General features: G+C 47.1%; 1 protein-coding gene across 1 annotated transcript in view; it reads left to right on the top strand.

Moving 5' to 3' along the window:
- The window catches only part of LOC136590510 (vomeronasal type-2 receptor 26-like), a 40,329-nt gene extending 34,305 nt beyond the window's left edge, over positions 1 to 6,024 (top strand). Inside the window, exons 5-6 of the mRNA XM_066588378.1 lie at positions 4,883 to 5,006; positions 5,117 to 6,024. Coding sequence (XP_066444475.1) covers positions 4,883 to 5,006; positions 5,117 to 6,024 — 1,032 coding nt within the window. The remainder of the gene's footprint in view (positions 1 to 4,882; positions 5,007 to 5,116) is intronic.
- Positions 6,025 to 17,937: the final 11,913 nt, after the last annotated feature.

Raw genomic sequence — 17,937 nt, forward strand, 5'->3', positions numbered from 1 at the left:
CCAAATTAAAGATGTGGGCCAGGCATGGCACGTGCGTGAGGCTGCCGAGCTGCAGAGCTGCCACCAGGTTACGGCCGTTGTCACACACGACCATGCCCGGTTGGAGGCTCAGCGGCAAAAGCCAGATGTTGGTCTTCTCAGTCAGACCCTGCAACAGCTCGGGGGTCATGTGCCTCTTGTCACCTAGGCTGAGTAGTTTCAGCACGGCCTGCTGACGCTTGCCCACCATTGTGCTGCCGCGCTCTACCGACTGCTGGCGACGTGCTGTTAACATTTCTTAATTGAGAGGTAGAGGTTGCGTAGGAGGACGAGGAGAGGGTTTAGAGGAGGTGGCATAGACCACCGCAGATACCAGAACGGAGGAAGGACCCGCAATTCTGGGTGTGGGTAGTACGTGTGCGGTCCCAGGCTCTGACTCGGTCCCAGCCTCCACCAAATTCACCCAATGTGCCGTCAGGGAGATATATTGGCCCTGCTCACCAGTACTTGTCCACGTGTCCATGGTTAAGTGGACCTTCCAGTAATCGCGTTGGTGAGGGCACGATTGAAGTTGCGGGAGATTGCTGGTTTAGGGCTGGGACAGCACACCGGGAAAAATAGTGGCGACTGGGGACCGAGTAGCGTGGGACCGCCACCGCCATCATGTTTTTGAAAGCCTTCATTTCCACAAGCCTGTATGGCAGCATCTCCAGGCAGATCAATTTCACAATGTGCACGTTTAAAGCTTGAGCGTGCGGGTGCGTGGCGGTGTATTTGCGCTTGTGCTACAAGGCCTGCGCTAGCGTCAGCTGGATGCTGCGCTGAGAGACATTGCTGGATGGGGCCAAGGACAGTGGAGGTGAGGGTATGGGTGCAGGCCCGGAGGCACTCATGCCTGTGTCCTGAGAGAGGGGTTGGATCTGAGTGGCAGGTTGGGGCCCAGGGGAAGAAGCAGTGGTGTGACCCGGAGGCGGTGAACCGCCTTCGTCCCACCTCGTGGGGTGCTTGGCCATCATATGCCTGTGCATGCTGGTGGTGGTGAGGCTGGTACTGGTGGCTCCCCGGCTGATCTTGGCGCGACACAGGTTGCACACCACTGTTCATCGGTCGTCAGCGCTCTCACTGAAAACATCCACACCTTTTGATGACCTAGGCCTCTGCAGGGTGACTTGGCGCGAGGGGGTGCTTTGGGAAATAGTTGCGGGAGTCTTCGCTCTGGCCCTGCCTCTACTCCTGGCCACCCCACTGCCTCTTGCAACCTGTCCTGCTGCTGCACTTGACTCCCCCTCTGAAAACCTCTCCTCAGTTGGCTTAGCGAACCAGGTGGGGTCAGTCACCTCATCGTCCAGCGGCTCTTCCTCCGAATCCTCTGTGCGCTCCTCCCTCGGACTTACTGCTCTTACTACTACCTCACAGATAGACAACTGTGTCTCATCATCATCGACCTCCTCGCCCACTGAAAGCTCTTGAGACAGTTGCCAGAAGTCCCCAGCCCCATCACCCGGACCCCGGGAGCTTTCCAAAGGTTGGGTATCGGTCACGACAAACTCCTCAGGTGGGAGAGGAACCATTTTTTCCCAATCAAGGCAGGGGCCCGAGAACAGTTCCTGGGAGTCTGTCTGCTCATCAGAATGTGTCATTTTCATGGACTGAGGAGGCTGGGAGGAAGGAGGAGCAGCAGAGAGAGGATTCAGAGTTGCAGCAGTGGACTGCGTAGAAGACTGGGTGGTCGATACATTGCTGGATGCATTTTCTGCTATCCACGACAGGACCTGCTCACACTGCTCATTTTGTAATAAAGGTCCAACACGTGGACCCATAAATTGTGATATGAAGCTGGGGACCCCAGAAACTTTCCTCTCTCCTAATCCTGCAGCAGCCGGCTGTGATTCACCTGGACCAGGAACTCGGCCTGTGCCCACACCCTCACTTGAACCTCCGCGTCCTCGCCCGCGTCCACGGCCACATCCTCTGGGCCTACACAGAATACAGCAGACACAGAGCGGTGTAAAAAATTAGGCAATTATTGGCCTGCACTTGGAGGCTGACAGCGGTTATGTTACGCACACTGTAGGCCAAACAAATTATACGCTAGGCTGCAGAAAGGCCTAGCTGGCTAATAGTGAGCAAGTACAACTCCTAGCTGCCACGCAGTAAACTGCACACGCGCACAGGTAGCCCTAAGGAGTGTTTTGTTCATTTTTTTTTTTTTTTTTAAAACAGCCGCCTAGATAGCATGTATATGTCTTTCGCTCTATCAGCGGCTGTTGCTGCACGCTGTGCGTGAAGTTGATGGGACGCACACAGCGGTGTAAAAAAATTGGCAATTATTGGCCTGCACTTGGAGGGTCACAGCGGTTATGTAACGCACACTGTGGTCCGAAAAAATTATACGCTGGGCTACAGAAAGGCCTAGCTGGCTAATAGTGAGCCACTACAACAGTAATGCACACACTTACAGGTAGCCCTAAGGAGAAGTTTTTTTGGGGTACTTGTTGACAGAATTGTACACTACCACTATCCCTGCCTGACCAGCACTGCCCCTATACTCTGCATAATAGACTGCAGACTGAGAACGCTATAGCTGTAATGGCCTGCTCAGCCCGAGATGAAAAAAAAAAATTGTGCAAAACTGCTCCCAACCAGCCACAACAGTAATGCACACGGTCAGATGTGGCCCTAAGATGGACCGTTGGGGTTCTTGTAGACACTAACACTCTCCCTATAGCAGCAGCACTCTCCCTAATCTCTCCCAGTGTGTGTCTGAGGCGAGCAGCGGGCGGGACTGCTTTATATACTCCGCGGTCACTTGATCTCGCCAGCCACTCACTGCAGGGGGGTGGGATAGGGCTGGCACGTCACAGGAGGAAGTTGTAATGCCTTCCCTGCATGTCTATTGGCCAGAAAATGGTGCAAAACATACAGGGAAGGAAATGGAATTGACTCGAGTACCGTGTGGTGCTCGTCTCGAGTAACGAGCCTCTCGAGTACCCTAATACTCGAGCGAGCATCAAGCTCGGACGAGTACGTTCGCTCATCTCTAGTTATAAACCTGTACTACAAAATTCTTCTATGACATTGAGATTTGAAGATACCTTTTAATATACTAACTTTCATGGTATATCTATTTGCCAAAAGAGGAAATAATTGTGTTTGAGGATGAACAACACACAATCTTTTCTTATTTTGAAATAGAGATATTCCTGCAACTCACTGGAACTGTCATGGGCAGTAAAATGGCACCGCAATACGCCAACTTTTTCATGTCAAAACTGCTAAGTGACCTTCTGGCTTCCTGCTCCATCAAACCATTTGTCTACTTCTGCTACATTAATGACATCATAATCATCTGGACCAGCTCTGACCAAGAACTAATACAATTCCATGAGATGTAAGGCATTCCATCCCATGACAAACCTGACATTAAGCTACTCACCATAAAACACCACCATAAAAATTTTAAACAACTCAGTACAAACATCCCTGTGCCGAAAACCTATTGATTGGCACACATACCTCAGATGGGACAGTTTCCATCCTAAACACATCAAAAAGTCGATTGTCTACAGCCAGGCTATCAGATACAACCGGATCTACTTCAACCAAAAAGACAGAGAAGTACATCTATACCATCATAAAAAAAAAAAAAAACATTTTTAAATCGGGGCTACCATCCCACATCAATTGATGACCAAATCACAAGAGCCACCAGGATACCCAGGAATCAATTGCTCTAATACAGAGAGAAGGAATGAAATGACTGTGTACCTCTAGTTGTGACCTACAATCCGTATCCGGAGGTGATAAGGAAAACCCCAAAGAAACTCCACCATACCTACACAAGAATGACCATCTGAACACCATATTCCTGGACTCTCCCCTCTGTGTTACAGGCAACCTGCAAATTTGAGTAGCTTTATAATCAGGAGTCCATTGTCATCTGACACACAAAAAGCAACTTATCACTGCAATGTAAGGAGCTGTAAGATCTGCTGACATGTACGGAACGTGGACAGGATACAAATCCCCAACACACAGCAGCACTACAAAATCCAAGGGACATTCACATGTTCCATGTCCAATGCTGTGTACCTGATCCTGTGCAGTGAATGCCCTCTTGGGGAGCCGTTGTGTTGGCAAGGATGAGATCTCATCACCACACAATTAGAGAGGGAAAGACTGAATTACCTGTGGCGGAGCACTTTACTAGCCACAGACACAACATAGAATATATGAAGGTTACTATATCAAAAGGCAACTTTAAATCTCAACCTCCCAGATGAATTTTGGAGTGCGAATTTATAGCCATCTTTGACACTCTGAAGACAGAAATCCACATTGTAAGTGGCTTCATGCATCATTGGAGAATATGAGAAATCTATAGCAGAGATAACACTCTGGCCTGGTGACCCCCTAACACCAATTTAGAGACCATAAAATTTTCACCCGACAAGTTAAATATTTACTCTGCTACTCATCCTGTTCTAGTATTGTTTTAATTAATTGTTTTTATTAATCACGCCATGTCTGTGCCTTTTCATATGTATGTGTATATATATATATATATATATATATATATATATATATATAAATATATATATATATATATATATATATATACATACGTTATATAATATATATATTGGATTGCAACGGGTTAAAAGATATATCTACAAGACTATGTGGTTTCTATTACATTTGTGTGCTTCCACGCGCAAATAATAAAAATTTTTGTTTACATCAACGAGTATTTGAGACATTCCAGCATGGTGTACAATCCCTTACACGCCCATCATAGAAAAGTATTGGATATGGTTATATGGACTGTGAAAAAATTATTGCACAGGAAACATAGATCATTCTAGAAGTTTACTCATGCAAAGTAAATTGTCTTTCTCCCAAGATCCCTGCATCTCAATGTTCAGAGAACTGTTTACCAGGAACTCGTAAAGTCTCCCACTCCAAAATCCATACCTGCTGCTACAATTGTGTCCAGTGCTCCTCAGGAGAAATCTCCAACATTACAGGTATGAAAACCTTACGCATAGGTGTGCTCCACTGATGATTATGGACTAACGATATATTGATGATTCTTCAGATACTGAATATTTATGGTTTTTATTTTTTGATTTTCCAGACAGTGAAACCTGCATGAAATGTACAAACCTTGATTGGCCCAACAAGAAGAAGGACCATTGTGTGCCAAAGCGGCTGGAATTTCTCTCCTACACAGATGACACAATGGTCCTGGTTATTTCCCTGGTCTCTACTATATTTTCTTTCCTTACATTCATGATTCTTGTTGCTTTTATTTTGCACCAAGACACGGCCATCGTGAAGGCCAATAACAGGAACCTGAGCTTCCTCCTTCTGGTCTCCATCATGCTGAGCTTCCTCTGTGTCTTCTCGTTCCTTGGACATCCCGTGGACCTCACTTGCATACTACGTCAGGTCTCATTTGGAATCCTCTTCACAGTAGCCGTTTCTTGTGTCTTGGCCAAGACCATCATGGTTTCCATTGCTTTCAGAGCCACCAAGCCTGACAGTTTCTGGAAACACTGGATTGGAAACAAGTGGACTAATTTTTTGGTGGTGTTTTGCACATCCATCCAAGTAATAATCTGTATGGGTTGGTTGGCTCTAGCGCCCCCCTTCCTGGAGCTGGACACTCATTCCTATCAGAGAAAGATCATTGTGCAGTGTAATGAAGGTTGTGTTATTGGGTTCTACTCTGTCCTGGGTTTTATGGGGGTCTTGGCGGCTGTTAGCTTTATTATGGCTTTTTTAGCTCGGACATTACCGGACAGTTTTAATGAGGCCAAGTACATCACCTTCAGCATGCTGGTGTTCTGTAGTGTCTGGATTGCCATGATCCCAGCTTATCTGAGCACCAGAGGGAAATACATGGTGGCTGTGGAGATATTTGCCATACTCACCTCATGTGCTGGACTTTTAGGGTGTATATTCTTCCCAAAGTGCTACATTATCCTATGGAGACAGGACCTCAACACAAGAACACGTTTACTGGAGGGAAGAAGCAGATGAGAGATTTACATAGTAACAAAGTATGTTAGGCTGAATGAAGACAATGTCTATCTAGTTCAGCCTGTTTCAACTCCCCACCCTCCTTTGTTGGTACAGAGGAAGGCAAAAAAAAAAACAGCAAGTCAATTAGTTCCTATGGAGGGAAAAAACATCCTTCCTGACTCCATAATGGCAGCCAGAGTAATCCCTGGATCAACATTTGTGATCAACAACCCTGCTGATTATTTAATGTCTATATCCTGTGATATCATAGTGTTCTAGAAAGACATCTAATCCCTCTTAAACTCTATGGATTTTTACATCACCACGTCCTCAGGCAGAAAGCTCCACAGTCTCACTGCACTTACAGTAAAGAACCCCCTCCTGTGTTGGTGATGAAACCTGCTTTCTTCTAGACGTAGAGGATGCCGTCTTGTTACCGTCGCAGTCCTGACGCAGTATTAGGGTGTGTATAATGGGCATCCTTCCAGGGGCAGACGGGCACCGTCTCATTCGTCCCAGCATACCAGTCACCTAAGTCTCATCCATGGCGCCCAGATTCGAGTGAATTTATCGTGGGAGTTTGTAGACCAACTGTGTAGCTCTTCTAAATTATAGAGATTATCAACTTTTTCTTTCCATTGTCTGAGCTAGGGGTGTGTGTTTTGCATCCAAAGAGAAGGTATTAAGGACTTAGCTGCATCAAATAGAAGGGCTAATAGTTTGTCCTTCAGTGGGTGAAACTGGTGTGACGGTCTCCACAGGAGGACCATGTCTGGTGAGATGGATAAATTCGGGTACAGTTTCTGAATAATTTTCTCTACCTCTTTCCAAAAGGAGGTTATTAATAGGCACGTCCACCACAGGTGTAAGTATGATCCAATGTCCCTCCCGCATCTCCAACAAGAACCCTGGGTTGCGAGGTTGTGGTCATGTAGCCATTGGGGGGTCCGGTACCATCTGGCTAATAGTTTATAATGTGATTCCTGAGCGAGTATGCAAGGAGATCTCCCGAAGGAGGTTTTTAGGATCGCCTCTACCTCGCTTGCTGAGAGTACAATATTCAACTTCCTTTCCCACGAGGTAAGAAATGCTGGTTTACAAAATGAGAGGGGAGTTATACAGTTTTTCCGCAGAAAGGAGATTTTCCTGAGGGAGGCTTTATTTTCGGTCAGGGCCTTCTCAAAGGCGGTCCGTGGCCTAGTGGATCTAAATGTTAGGAGGAATTTCTTGAATATCCCCAGTACATGGGCTCTCTGTAGAAAGGAGAATTTTTCAGATGGTAATAGCCTGTTTAAAATGATTGCTGGCTGAAGATTGCTAGCTAGAGCTTGAAGGTCAGCTATCGTGGATGATTTGAATCTTTTCCAGACCGAGGCAGTACTCAGGTCCGGTGGGAGACCTAGCGTGTTGATAATATTGTATAATGGAAGGATGGGAAGAGGGGAGCGGCGCAAGGTCCACCCTCAGCTCGTCCCACACCCCGCAGGCACCTCTGAGTAACGGGTTGAAAGCTTTCGTTTTATAGCGGGACCCCGATGGGAGCCAAAGGTCCTCCGACAATGTGGCGCCACTGTAACCCTCCACCAGCGTGGACAAAAGAGTGTCTCTGCGGCCCTGTGACAAGTCTATCCAGTAACGTAGTTGAGACGCTCGGTAGAAGTCGTACGTATCCGGGAGATCAATACCTCCCTCGGCGCGCCTCTTAGTCAGCAGTTTATGTGCCAGTCTCGGTCTCCTCTGTCTCCACACAAAGCTCGAAAAAGCCGAGCGTTTTCTCTTGAAGAAGTTGGCTGGGAGGTGAATTGGGATCATTCTAATTTTATATAAAATGATAGGTAGTATATATGATTTGATAATATTTTTCCTGTCAAACCATGATATGAATGGCACATCATAGGATTTGAGGAGATGTTTAATTTGGCTCAGCAGGGGGTAAAGTTTTCTTTGTATAGGTCCTCTGCATGCTTGGACAGCTTAATGCCGAGGAAGTCCAACGAGGAGGACGACCATGTAAATGGGGAATTGGTTCTTAAAAGCCTACATTGGTTCTCGGGAATAGATACATTCAGCACTGTCGATTTTGCGAAGTTGATCTTAAAGTTGGATACGGCACTAAACTCCTCCAGTAAATCTATAAGACGCGTAAGGCTCTTATGTGGGTCAGTTACTAGAAAGACGATGTCGTCAGCAAATGCCGCTGTGTGAAGGGATTGGCTGTCAGGCGACAGTCCTCGGATTGTCTGGTCCTGTCTGACCTTCAATAGCATTGGTTCCAATGCCAGAATAAAAAGGGAGGGAGAGAGGGGGTAGCCCTGCCGAGTACCATTTCTTATATCAAAGGGGGGAGAGAGGATATCATTGATTTTGAGTCTAGCATAGGGGCACACATAGAGAGAGAACACTGCTCGGATAAACTCCGACGGGAAGTTAAAATGATATAAGACGCTTTCCATATATCGCCAGTCTACTCGATCAAAAGCCTTTTCCGCGTCCGTGCCTACTAAGGCTAGTGGAATCTTATGGTGTTGTGCATAGCGGGTTGCATGGAGTAATCTAATGCAGTTGTCTCTCCCCTCCCTTCCCTTGACAAAGCCCACCTGCTCAGTATCAATCAAACCAGGCATGAGAGGCTCAAGTCCTCTGGCGAGTAGCTTGTCCCATAATTTCATATCTAAGTTGATCAGGGATATTGGGCGATAGCTTCCACATAACTCTGGGTCCTTATTTTCCTTATGAATCAGGCTTATATGGGCCTCTTGAGATTGTCTCGGCAGGGCTGCCCCATCTAATAGATTATTGAATAGGTCCGTCAGTCTTGGTTTTAAGACAGGCATGAAAGCTTTATAATATTAAATGGGAAGGCCATCCGGGCAGGGGCTTTTGTTTGGGGGGCATGAAGCTATCAATTTCTCTACTTCGGGTTGGGTGACCCGAGCAGTCAAGGCAGATGCATCTGCAAGATTTAGTTTGGGAATGTTAAGATGGCATAGGAACTTGTCTATCAGGGTGACTGGATCATCCGGAGCCCCGGATTGCGGGGGACCCTTCAAATTATACAGGTTGGAGTAGTAGCTCTGAAATTCTAATGCTATGTCCTTGGATGAGGTCATTGTTAAACCAGAGGTAGATTTGATGGAGCTAATCTGATTCCTCGCCCTGGTCTTTTTAATCAGCGCGGTCATCAGCTTGCTCCCTCGGTTGCCCTGCGCATACACCTTATGCTTAAACTGCATTTGTTTTTTATTAAATCTTGTTGTTATGACGAATCTCAATTCTGCCCTTAGAGCCGACAGATTATTCAAGTTCTGTTTTGTTTGGGAGAGTTTCGCTGTCAGTTCCATTTTTGCTATCTGCGTTAATTTTTAGTCGATTTCCTTTTGTAAGCGTTTTTTGATGCGTGTGCGCAGGGCAATCAGGAGGCCCCACATGTAGGCTTTGTGAGCCTCCCAAACCATTGGTGTCTCTATCTTGTCTGATGAATTCAAGAGGAAGTATTCCTCAAGTAATTTGGATAAATGCTCCCTCTCCTCGGGTGAGTCCAGTAAAGAGGCATTAAGAGACCATCTCCACTCCCGAGGGAGCGGGGTTGGCGCTCTGAGGGTCGCGTGTACTGGTGCGTGGTCAGAGATTGACATTGTATCGATGTCAACCTTAATCAGGGAAGTGAGGAGATCAGAGGAGACCAGAACGTAGTCCAATCTCTGGAACGTAGAGTGCACCGGGGAGAAAAATGAGTAGTCTCTCCTTGACGGATGTAATGTACGCCAGGCGTCAACTAGTCCCATTTCCTGCAGAGTCCTACCGAGTTTTCTTAGTCTAGACTGTGAAGTCTGGGAATGACCGGAAGATGAATCCAGCGGGTTGAGGGTCACATTAAAGTCGCCCGCCAAAATTGTCTGGCCTGTTCTAAAGTGTTTTAATATCTCCAGCTGTTTTAAAAGCCAGGGTACCTGGTCAGCGTTCGGGGCGTATATGTTAGCTAGTGTCAGTTTAACGTTATTTAGAGACCCTCCGATGAAAAGGACTCTACCCTCGTCATCTCTGAATTGAGCCTCCTCTACGAAATTAATCGATTTGTGAAAGAAAATGGAGACTCCCTTCGAGGCCGACGAGGGGTGAGTGCTATGGAAGGCCTTAGGGAATTGTTTTCCTGGTAAGTCCATGTGTTTGTGGCCCTTGAAATGCGTTTCCTGTGTGAAAAGAATTTTGGTGTCATACCTTTTCAGAAGAAGCGCCAGGTTATGCCTTTTGAGTGGTGCATTCAGGCCCCTGATATTAAAGGACGTGAGACGGAGTCCGTTCATACTGATGTTCTTGAGCTATAGATGAGGGAGTTGAAATGTCAGACATAGTTACAGTGAGTTGCGTACCAAGAGCGGTGTGGACAGCTGCCAATCACCCCACGCAGCACCCAAGGGTATCAGGAGGGGACGGGTTAGAAGGGGTAGAGGAAGGAGGGGGGTAGGGAAAAATTAAGACACAGAAGGGTACAAATAAAAGATAATTAGCAAAACAATAAGTAAACAACACTAAGTCAGCAGAAAAATACCACTGATCAATTTAAACAGGCGTGGGCCAGGGGGGGGGGGGGGGGGGGTCAGAGGACCCAGTACCCCGGACCACTTGGGGGCAGATTACTAAGATCCTACAGAGTCGTAGACCCTGCAGAGATGTCAGAATAATTTTTCACTGCCTGGACAGACAGGCAGCACCCTCGACCCACAGGGGGGAGAGCGAAAGTGACTGGGTGGGCTCCCCAGTCGCATGCTGCTATGGCAGACAGGTTCAACAAGGAACAAATCGTGTAGAACATCAAATAGAACAATTTATGCACTACTAGAAGAGAAAGAAAAAGTTAACGGGCACAAAGCGAGAAAACAAAGGAGTGTAATTATTCGGGTGAATCCCCCGAGGGGGGGGGGGGGGGAAACGTATAGTCTCCAGTTCGCTTCCGGAGGAGTGGTACGGCCTGGGTATTTAAGTGTCCTCGGGGCTTCCAGAGTCTCCTCTGTGGGGTAGTAAAACTGGATAGGGGAGCATGTCACTCCATCATTATGGGGCCCAAGGTAAATTGGACCACTCTGGGTGGGAGACGAACGGTGTCTAGTCTCGCCGGATAACAGATCTGTCGTCTCACATTCTCACCGATCTTCCTTTGCCTTTTGGGGATTTAGAGCTACCCGCAACCAGCCACCTCCCCGGGTTCTCCAGATGGGGTAGCTGAGGAGGTTCAGGGAGCGATTGCCGGCTCGGGAGCTCTATGGGATCAATGTCCAGCAATTTCCACAGGTTCTGAAGATCTTCGGGCATACGCACGCTCACTCTTTTGCCGCTGTGCATAATGCTAAGTCCGAAGGGGAAGAGCCACGCATACTTTATCTCCATGGATCTGAGGACATCCAGCAGTGGGCGTAGAACGCGGCGTTTTGCTAATGGGGAGGGTGCCAAGTCCTGGAAAATTTGTATCGGGGTCTCCGCATATTTTAAATCTTTGTGGGTTCCAGTAGCTCTCAATACAGCTGCTGTGTCAGGAAAGGCTAGCAGTTTGCAAATGACGTCTCTAGGTGGTTCAGACGCACTAGGTGGGGGCCTAAGAGCTCTGTGTATTCTTTCAATGCATATCGTGGAAGCTCTATCCGCGCCTAGTAACGTGTTGAAAATTTATTTCGCAATGTTAGGAAGGCACTCACCCGTGAAGGTGTCCGGAAGACCCTTGATGCGCACATTGTTGCGGCGATTTCTATTTTCCAGGTCTTCCTGCATCAATAGCACCCTATTCAGGTGTGCGTGAGTGCTGGTCCTTCACCACTTGCTCAAGCTTCATGGCATGGGTAGAGATAGCTGCAGAAGTAGATTCCAAATCTTTAACTCTGTGCCCCAGCTGCCTGAGCACCTCTTTGATTTCAGCCAAGTCAGAGCTGATGGGGCGCAGGGCTTGTGTTATTAGCTCCTTCATAAAGCCTCTGGACACCCCTTCGCTGTCCTCCTCCTTTGACAGGGTCTCTTCTTCATCTCATCTGCTAGGAGCGGGAACAAGCTCACGAGCCGGCGCCATCTTGGAGGGGGGGGGGGCAGGGGCCAAGCGCTCCGGTCTCTGAAGAAACGCTGCATATTCACTTGCCCCTTAGACGTCCGGCGGGTTCCCTGATGTTCTGCTGCCTTGTTTTTTTGTGATTTTGCCCATGTTGCTGTATGTCTGCCGCTGCTATGGGTCTCGGGAGAAGCCTACTATCGGGAGCGCTGCTCTCACACTACCATGCCGCTCGGCATCCAGGCTCCACCACCCCCGATCTTTTTCCATCTCACTTTTCCCTAGCAATACCCCATTTAGTGTATACTGGAGACATCCGTTTCTCCTGCCCATGTGCAGAACCTTACATTTATCCACATTGAACTTCATTTACCCTTTTTCTCCCCAAGCCCCCGGCTTATCTTGGTCCTTTTGTAGCTGTACATTGTCCTTTGTTGTATTAATTGTCTTATATAATTTTCTATCATCTGCAAATATTGATTTTTTACTGTGAAGCCCCGCTATCAGGTTGTTGATAAATCTATTAAACAGAATGGGGCCTAATACTGAACCCTGTAGCCCCCTACTGATGATGGTGGCCCAATCAGAGTATGAACCATTTATTACTCCCCTCTGTTTTCTATCTCTGAGCCAGTAATTTACCCATTTTCACCCAGTCCGAGCTGTCTCATTTTATATATCAGCCTATATCAGATCTTTGTTTTCAATATATCAGCCTATTATGCGGCACTGTGTCAAATGCTTTAGAGAGGTCCAGAAATACAGGATCAACAGACTCTCCTAGGTCCAGCCTAGAACTTACTTCATTGTAGATGCTGATCAGATTGGTCTGACATGATCGACCCCTCATGAACCCATGCTGATAAGGAGTTATTCCGTTGTTCTCATTGAGGTATTCTAGGATGGCGTCTCTCAGAAACCCCTTGAATATTTTTTCTAATTATTGAAGTAAGACTTACCAGCCTGTAGTTACCAGGGTCCCTTCTTGACCCCTTTTGCTATATTGACAAATTTGATTACACACATATATATATATATATATATATATATATATATATATATATAAGTTCCCTAAACATGTAGAATGTATAGCTAATATACTATGTACCAAATATAACTAACTGCAAGAACATGGATCCCTAGTGTTAACCCTATCATGTTGTGATCAACGTACAGTAAAACATTCGCAGAGTGCTACCTTTGTGACACCATTGACCCTTCGCTATGTAATCCCAGAGGTCCAATGGGTTACTACAGAAACTGTTTGCCAGTCAATGGCGTCCAGGAAGCATATACCTATATTACACTAAAGTTCATCACCAACAAATAGAGATGAGCGAGCACCAAAATGCTCGGGTGCTCGTTGCTTTAGAGAGGTCCAGAAATACAGGATCAACAGACTCTCCTAGGTCCAGCCTAGAACTTACTTCATTGTAGATGCTGATCAGATTGGTCTGACATGATCGACCCCTCATGAACCCATGCTGGTAAGGAGTTATTCCGTTGTTCTCATTGAGGTATTCTAGGATGGCGTCTCTCAGAAACCCCTTGAATATTTTTTCTAATTATTGAAGTAAGACTTACCAGCCTGTAGTTACCAGGGTCCCTTCTTGACCCCTTTTGCTATATTGACAAATTTGATTACACACACACACATATATATATATATATATATATATATATATATATATATATATATATATATAAAAAGTTCCCTAAACATGTAGAATGTATAGCTAATATACTATGTACCAAATATAACTAACTGCAAGAACATGGATCCCTAGTGTTAACCCTATCATGTTGTGATCAACGTACAGTAAAACATTCGCAGAGTGCTACCTTTGTGACACCATTGACCCTTCGCTATGTAATCCTAGAGGTCCAATGGGTTACTACAGAAACTGTTTGCCAGTCAATGGTGTCCAGGAAGCATATACCTATATTACACTAAAGTTCATCACTAACAAATAGAGATGAGCGAGCACCAAAATGCTCGGGTGCTCGTTGCTTAAGTCGAACATTTCGCAATGCTCGAGAGCTCGTTTCGAGTAACGAACCCCATTGAAGTCAACTGGCGACTCGAGCATTTTTGTATGGGACCGATGCTCAGCATAGGTCATGACTTGTGCAACACCAGAAAACATCAGAAAGTCATAGAAACACCACGGAAACGGATATGAAAGGGCAGGGGCAGCATACATTGCTGCATCTGAGGCTCCCACGTCATACTATTAATCCAAAATGGGGGCAAGAGTCTGGCGTCACCCCCCCTAACAATTTACTTTGGACAAACCCTCATTAGCAAGGCACATGTGCTCATACATCTTACTCAAGCACCACACTAACTGCAACCAAGGACAATCACTGCCTGCGGGTGACACCGCTACCTCTTCTCCTGGGTTACATGCTGGCATTGCTGTCCACGCATGCCCCTGCATCCACAGCGCACACAAAAGTTTCCCTGAGCAGCGTTCAGCTACCCTCATGCCACACACTCGCTTATAGCCACACCACCCTAATGTCTATTTATAAGTGCGTACTGGATGAGGAGGAACCGGAAGCACACACTGCAGAGGGTTGGCAGGACTAGGCAGCGACCCTCTTTGAAAGTGTGGGCGATAACTCACAATGCTGTTAAGAATTGATGATAAATTGACGTACGATCATCATTCCAATCCTGTGCCACCTCCATCACAAAATTGTCAGGAGCCGCAAACGTGAGCATAAAGAGGACTCTACACAACTTCTCCACATCTCCACAATGCAGCAATACTGTGTGTGGGAAGCACATGAGCGGTCCCAGGGTCAGGCTCGGTCCCAGCCTCCACCTTGTGTGACCCAAGTTGCCAAGAGTTACCTAGCAATGGGAAATCCATGTGTCCCCACACAATTAATTCTGTGTGGGTGTCAGATAGATCAACATCGCAATGGGAAGTCTTTGAGTTCCTTGGGCTCGCCTATGCTGTCGGTGCACAAAGATGGTATTACACAGGAAGAAATCAGAGCGCCCAAACATGGCAGAGTTTCACTCCGCCAAGGACCTTGGCCCACATTTCTACCCTAGTCAGTCAGTGTATTTGTGCCAGATGTGTAAAACACCGCAATGGGAAGTCTTTGTGCACCCACAGTATAGACAGATCCCTGTAACATTTCTGTACCAAGAGTATAGGCAAAACCTAGTAACATTTCTTTAGCAAAAGTATAGGAAGATCCCAGTAACATTTCTGTAGCAAAAGTATAGACAGACCGCAGTAACATTTCTATAGCAAAAGTATAGGCAGACCCAAGTAACATTTCTGTAGCAAAAGTATAGGCGGACCCCTTAAATCATTCAGTAGAAACTGCATCGGCGGACCCCTGTAACATTTCTGTAGCAAGAGTATAGGCGAACCCCTGAAACACTGGTGTACCTAGAGTATAGGCGGACCTCAGTAACATTTCTGTAGCAAAAGTATAGGCAGACCCCTGTAACATGTCTGTAGCAAAAGTATAGGTGAACCCCTCAAACCATTCAGTAGAAACTGCATAGGCGGACCCCAGTAACATTTCAGTAGCAAAGGTGTAGACGAACCCCTGAAATATTGGTGTACCAAGGGTATAGGCCGACCCCAAGTAACATTAGTGTACCAAGAGTATAGGCCGAGCCCAGTAACATTTCTGTAGCAAAAGTATAGGCAGACCCCAGTAAACTTTCTGTAACAAAAGTATAGGCAGACCCCAGTAGCATTTCTGTAGCAAAAGAATAGACAGACCCCAGTAACATTTCTGTAGCAAAAGTATAGGCAGACCCCAGTAACATTTCTGTAGCAAACGTATAGGCCGACCCCAGTAACATTCCTGTCGCAGAAGTATAGGCAGACCCCTCTAACATTTCTGTAGCAAGAGTGTAGGCGAACCCCTGAAACATTGGTGTACCAAGAGCATAGGCGGACCCCAGTAACATTTCTATAGCAAAAGTATAAGCGGACCCCAGTAACATTTCTGTAGCAAAAGTATAGGTGAGACCACAGTAACATTTCTGTAGCAAAAGTATAGTATGATAGAGAATGCATTTTTCTCTTGTTGCAGCAAAAAGGACATTAGGTTCTGCTGCTTTCCGAAGAAGAGTAGTCTGGGGAAATCCAGGCTTTGTTCAACTTTATGAGTGTTAGCATGTTGGCACTGTCAGTTGATAGGCGGGTACGCTTATCCGTGATGATTCCCCCAGCTGCACTAACCACCCTCTCTGACAAGACGCTAGGGGCAGGGCAGGCCAGAACCTCCAGGGTGTACAGCGCAAGTTGGTGCCACGTGTCCAGCTTTGACACCCAATAGTTGTATGGAATAGAGGCATCACGTAGGACGGTGGTATGATCGGCTACATACTCCCTCACAATCTTTTTACAGTGCTCTCTCCGACTCAGCCTTGACTGGGGAGTGGTGACACAGTCTTGCTGGGGAGCCATAAAGCTGGCAAAGGCCTTGGAGAGTGTTCCCCTGCCTGCGCTGGACATGCTGCCTGATTCCCGCTACTCCCCTGCTATTTGGCCCTCTGAACTGCATCTTCTGCCACTAGTGCTTTCAGATGGGAAGTTTAGCATCATTTTTTCCACCAGGGCCCTGTGGTATTGCATCACTCTCGTACCCCTTTCCTCTTCGGGAATGAGAGTGGAAAGGTTCTCCTTATACCGGGGGTCAAGAAGGGTGTACATCCAGTAATCTGTGTTGGCCAGAATGCGTCTAACGCGAGGGTCACAGGAAAGGCAGCCTAACTTGAAGTCAGCCATGTGTGCCAGGGCCCCAGTACGTAACACATCGCTGAACAGGCAAGCAGCTTGGGTACCCTCTGCAGTGCGCCCAACTGTCCCTTCTCCCTCCTCCTCCTCTCCTCCCCCTCCCTCTCTCCCTCCAAAACATGCTGAGATATAGACATGAGGGTGGTCTGGCTATCAAGTGACATACTGTCATCCCCCGTCTTCTGTTCCAACCGCAAAGTGTCGGCCTTTATGCTTTTCAGCGAACTTCTTAGCAGGCAAAGCAGTGGGTTGATAACACTAATGATTGCCGCATCGCCGCTCACCATCTGGGTAGACTCCTAAAAGTTTCCAAGGACCTAGCAGATATCTGTCACCCATGACCACTCCTCAGTAAAGAGCACTGACTGCTGTGCGACGTTCCCACGCGTTGGAATTCTACGCTGCACCAGCTGCAACATGGGCAGCACAGTGGTAGTCAGCCTCCGCAGTTCTTTGCAGAGGAGTGGGCATGGATGGCAGACGTCTGCCAGGATCTCGGAAACTTTGAGGAGTCTACCCAAATGGTGAGCAGCGATGCAGCCAACATTAGCATTTCCATCCCGCTGCCTTGCCTGCTGAGAAGTTTGCTGCTGAACATTAAGGTCGATGACAGTATGACGCTTGATAGCCAAACCACCCTCATATCTATTTCTCAGCATGTTTTGGAAGAGGAGGGAAGGGTGAGGAGGAGGAGGAGAGACTGCTGCCCACATGCAGAGGGTAGTCATGCTGCTTGCCTCTCAATTGTTCAGCATGTTTGGGCTGAAGAGGAGGATCCTGAAAGTCATCCTCCTGGTGAGAACAGCAATGTGTGGCGTAATCAGACTCTAGCACACATGGCTGACTTCATGTTAGGTCACCTTTCCCGTGACCCTCGCGTTAGATGCATTCTGGCCAACACAGATTACTGCGTGTACACCCTTCTAGACCCATGGTATAAGGAGAACCTTTCCACTCGCATTCGCAAAGAGGAAAGGGGTACAAATGTGATGCAATACCACAGGGCCCTGGTGGAAAAAGTGATGCTAATGTTGCCATCTGACATCGCTAGCGGCAGAGGACGCAATTCCGAGGGCCAACTAGCAGTGGAGGCGCAAGGATCAGACAGCATGTCCAGCAAGG

Source organism: Eleutherodactylus coqui, chromosome 1, assembly GCF_035609145.1.
Source record: "Eleutherodactylus coqui strain aEleCoq1 chromosome 1, aEleCoq1.hap1, whole genome shotgun sequence".
Taxonomy (NCBI): domain Eukaryota; kingdom Metazoa; phylum Chordata; class Amphibia; order Anura; family Eleutherodactylidae; genus Eleutherodactylus; species Eleutherodactylus coqui.